The following is a 4,588-nucleotide window of genomic DNA, read 5'->3' on the forward strand; positions in this document are numbered from 1 at the left end:
GGCGGCGGCTTGCCCAGCTCCCCCCGCCAGAGAGGTTTCCTGTTGCAATCAAAGCCCCGTTTGTGTCGGCCTGGAGCTGGAGCTCGAGCCTGAGCAGGAGAGACCAGGAGGGGAGGGGAAGGAGGCAGCGGCTGGGGTTTTTTCCTGGAGGAGGCCTCGCTGCTGCCGCCTGCTCACCACCAGGCCCGCCCGCTTAACAAGGCCCTGGCCTCTCCCGGAGTCTGGGTTCTCTCTGTGTCTGTGCCTTCCAGCCTGTATATTTCCCTCTCTTGTTTAGGTCTCTGAGTCTCTCTTTTTCAGTTTCTTTTAAGTAGAACTCTTTTTCTTCCTGTGCCAGCCTGTCTTCAGTTTCTCCATGTGACTTGGTATGGTGCAGCCTGGGCTCCGTGACCCAGAGACACTGTCACCAATTTCAGAGGACAAGCAGGGCTAGGTCGTCAGGACACCAGCTATCTTCTAAAGAGGGGGAGGCGGGCAGGGCAGGCCTTCCCTTCCCTTCCATCACACTCTGTTCCCTGCAGTCTTGATAAAACAAGCACAGACCACACCAGTGGTCATAACACTGAGATACACAGGGACACAGACACCAGGGTTTCATGTGTATGAGTGAGCAAGCACACCCAAACCTTCGCACATGTGTACACACACACCCCCCCCCTCCAGTTTTCCACACATGCAGGCCTGTGCTTGCCTTGGCAGCACGTGTTCCCTTCCCCTCCCCTCCTCCAACAGGCGGTTCTGAGATGCCTTACCCACTCAGGCCCCCGCGGCACCCCAAGAGATGAAGCAAGACTGCCCTTCTCAACATTAGTGTCTCCAAGGTGCTGGGGACCCAGTGGTGGGATCCAGGAGCCAGCCCCGGGGCTAAGTTCCAGAATCCTTCACAGTCTACCCTCCCTCCCACAGACCAGCAACAGAGGCTGAGGAAAGAGAGCCAGCCACCAGGTGAGCATGGCTTTGACTTAGGCCTCCAGTCCCCTTCCATTAGATTGCCCAGTCACAAAGGGAAGGCAAGTGAGATTACACTTTCCCCCTTCAGCCACTGCTGCCCCGTGGGAGGTCTCTCAGACTCTCCCAGCTGCCTCCCTTTCTTCCACTAGATGCTGCAAGCCCCACTCCCAGGTAGCTGTCTGGACCCAGGCCTTTCCCTCCTCCCCTCCCCACCGCCACCTCTCTGCCCAGGCCTGTCCCCTGCTGCCAGCCGCACCCTCCCCAGCTACAAGCCCAGGTTCTGGCTCCTCCCTTGGATTTCTTCTTTCAGCCCCCCTCCTTCAGGGCAGCCATTGGGGATACAGCTTAGTCTGACCCCTTCCCCTGCCTTGACCTCACTTTGAACCCTGACCTTGCTCTCCACGTGTCCAGGGCACAGGGGCACATGGAGAACTTCGCTGGGGGCTGGCTCCTGGCTCTCCGCACTCTCCCTGACACCATTCTTTCTCCTCTGCCTTCTATCCCCACTCCCTTAGTTGCCTGAGGAAATGGGAGAATCAAGTCCCAAGGGACTGAGTGGTACTGCTCTTTGCAAGAAGGGCATTCATGTGGGAGGGTGGTTCCCTCCCACCTCCAAGACCCTGGGACAGATTCATGGGGTGCAAATGAGGTAGGGGAAGCCCAGCTGAGGTTTACAAAAAGGGGGGCTTTGTGCTCCCTCCTTCACCTGCATGCCACCCAAATAACCCCTGCTGGACTACAGACAGGCCACCAGCAGGCCTCACCAAACCCCAGACACACCGTCAGCAGCCCATGAAATACCACCTCACTCCTCACACTGACTCTTTGTTGCAACCCTGGAATTCTGTGTGTGAGCAGTGTCTCAGGGCCACACTGTGCATACAACTGCACATGGCCTTACACACACACACACACACACATGCCTTCTCTAGGTGAGCTTGATCTTTCCAGCAGAGCTGCCAGCCCCAGTCCTGTTTAATCACCCCTTCACACACACACACACACACACACACACACACACACACACAACCCTCCAAGTGCCAGCTCCTGAACACAGGCCCCTTCTCTCCACCTCTCTCTCTCTGAGCTTGTGGAGCTATAAGGGATGTTATCTTTATCTTTTGGTCTTTTCTTCTCCCTTTCTGTTTCTCTGGAGCTGCCCCTCTGTCTATCACCTCCCCTCCTTTCCAGGTGGGACCTTCTCTGCACCGGCTCCCACACTGACCCTCTATCCCACGAAGGCCAGCATCCTAGCCCTCCAGCTCCTGGGCACCCATGCCTGAAATGACCCCGGCGAGGAGGATCCACTCCCAAGAGGAAGGAGAGGGGACCCAGAGGGAAGAAGAGAGGCCTCAGCTTGCTGCTGTCAGCTTCACCCAAAGAGGGCAGGCCTGAGGGACAAGCAGGGATCTGCACAGCATGTGGGCACCGGGCCAGAGAGAGAGAGAGAGAGAGAGAGAGAGAGAGAGGAGTCTACAGCCCACATGGCTGGCGGAGAGGATCCTGCTGGGACCCCTCTCCACTTTCCCGGATTACTTATGAGACAAGAGCTACCTTCCCTGTGGCTATTTCCACCCTTCCCAGAAGCAAGGGCTTCCCTGGTGGCTCTGCTGGTAAAGAATCCCCCTGCAATGTGGGAGACCAGGGTTCAATCCCTGGATTGGGAAGATCCCCGGGAGAAGGGAATGGCTACCCACTTCAGTATTCTGGCCTGGAGAATTCCATGGGGTCACAAAGAGTTGGACACGGACACTGAGCAACTTTCACTTAACCAGAAGCAAGAGGGAAGTTTCCTGACCCCAGACATCTCTGGGTACCTGGCACTAGATTCCGTTCCTCTTTTTTGCAGCCTCCCCCTAATTCAGGACAATTTCACCTCTCGATCCAAGAGTCAGCAGATTGTCTTCCCAGGCTCCTCCACTTCACAGCCTGGCTCCCCACACCCCTCCACTGCAGGCAGGCAGCAGCCTCAGACTTCCCCAGACCCCCCCTTGGCTGCCCATACAAAGAGGTTCTCCCTGCTAGTTGACTCGCTCAGGAGGCAATTTCAGAGTCCCAAATTTTAGGCATGCCACTTTCCCATCCTAGCTGTACAGGAGGACTCGCATTCGTAAAGATGTTCATTTGCTCCATATCGAGACCCCCTCATGGCTACTCCTTTAGATCAAAGCCCTAAGCCTGCCTGCCTTCCTAACGGGGACACCAGTTCTCTCATCCACCCACCAATGCCCTCCTGTTTCCACTTGCCCTCATCCCCCACGATCCCTGAGACTCACACAGAGAGGCCATCTCCTTGGGGAGGTCAGGCTGGCCCAAGCCCCGGAAGCTAGGGCTCAGCATCTCGAAAGGTGGAGACCCCCTGAGTGCCCCTGGGAAGGCGAAGGGGAAGCCAGCCCCTGGGTAGCCAGAGCCAGGGCCCAGGGCACCAGGCACAAAGAGTCGCTCCTTATTGGTGGCCATGGCCGCGGCAGTGTGGGAGGCTGAGTCCCCTGGGGTCTGCTGTGGGCGGGGGACTTCTTCAGCCACAGCCCCCGCCCATGCCCACTGCCCTGGCCTGGGAGGCTCCGTGCCCGCCCTGCCTGGCCTGCTCACTGGGTCTCCAAGAGTCCTAAGGAGAAAGAAAGGAAAAGGAGGGATGAGAGAATGATCACTTTGAGGTTTCAAGCCCCATGACCCTCACCCAGCTAGTCTTTTCTCTCCTTGCTGCCACAGTTTGTACTGCTCAGGGCCCTCTGTACACAGTGGGGGACATAGGGTGGGAGCTGATGCAGGCTCAGAGAAACTCACCCAGAAAGGGTAAACTAAGTTTACAAGGTGAATGACAGCCTCTAGACTCACAGCAGAAAGGACTCCTAAGCTAGGAGACCACTGAACACCATCATGGGCTGAACTCTTGATTTAACACTCACATCAATCCTGCAAAGTAGGAATTATGATTCCCATTTCACAGATAAGAAAACTGAGGTTAAGGGACTGATTAAAGGTCACATGGCTGTAAATGGTAGAGCCAAGATTCAAACTCTACACTCTGGAGAAAGTGACCATATCTTTTTTAACACTTTTATCATAAAATGTTACACCTCTCTGGAACACAGATCCTGAAGCCAGACTATCTGAATTGATCCCTACCACTTCCGAGCTGTGGGATCTCTGATGTATTAACGTTACTTAATCTCTCTGGGCCTCAGTTCCTTTCTTTGCCAACTGTGAATAATAAGGCCCACTTCATAAGGTTATTATGAGGATTAAATAATTTACCATATGTAAAGTGTCTAGAATAATATAGGACACATACTAAAGGCTTTGTGTATCTCATGTTCTTTTTCCTTGTCCCTTCTCTTCCGCCATACCTCCTTTAATTTGCGTTCCTTTCTTTCCATCTTCCTCAGTGCTCCCTCCTAGTCTGTCTATGTCTCCAATGACGCCTCACTTCCTAACCTCTCTTCACACCCACGGAGGCTGATGGAAGCCCCGCTCTGTGCCAGGCATGATGCTAGGAAGCTCCTCTCTCTGTCCTCAGTTCACTTTGCTTCTCCATCTCTTCTCTCTCTTCTCCGAGCCCTCTGCACATAGCAAGCCCTCTCTACATCCCCCCTTCCTCTAATATAGCCTGACCCCTGAGCCCAGGGGAGGACGA

The 4,588-nt window shown here is 54.9% G+C and overlaps 1 protein-coding gene across 1 annotated transcript in view; it reads right to left on the reverse strand.

The window, feature by feature from the left end:
* RARG (retinoic acid receptor, gamma) overlaps nt 1-4,588 on the reverse strand; it is a 20,315-nt gene that overhangs the window by 12,966 nt on the left and 2,761 nt on the right. The window contains exon 2 of the mRNA XM_010857914.1: nt 3,228-3,559. Within this exon, the coding sequence (XP_010856216.1) occupies nt 3,228-3,411 (184 nt within the window). The 5' untranslated portion in view covers nt 3,412-3,559. The remainder of the gene's footprint in view (nt 1-3,227; nt 3,560-4,588) is intronic.

The sequence above is a fragment of the Bison bison genome, unplaced genomic scaffold (genome assembly GCF_000754665.1).
Source record: "Bison bison bison isolate TAMUID 2011002044 unplaced genomic scaffold, Bison_UMD1.0 scf7180017864383, whole genome shotgun sequence".
NCBI classification, from domain to species: domain Eukaryota; kingdom Metazoa; phylum Chordata; class Mammalia; order Artiodactyla; family Bovidae; genus Bison; species Bison bison.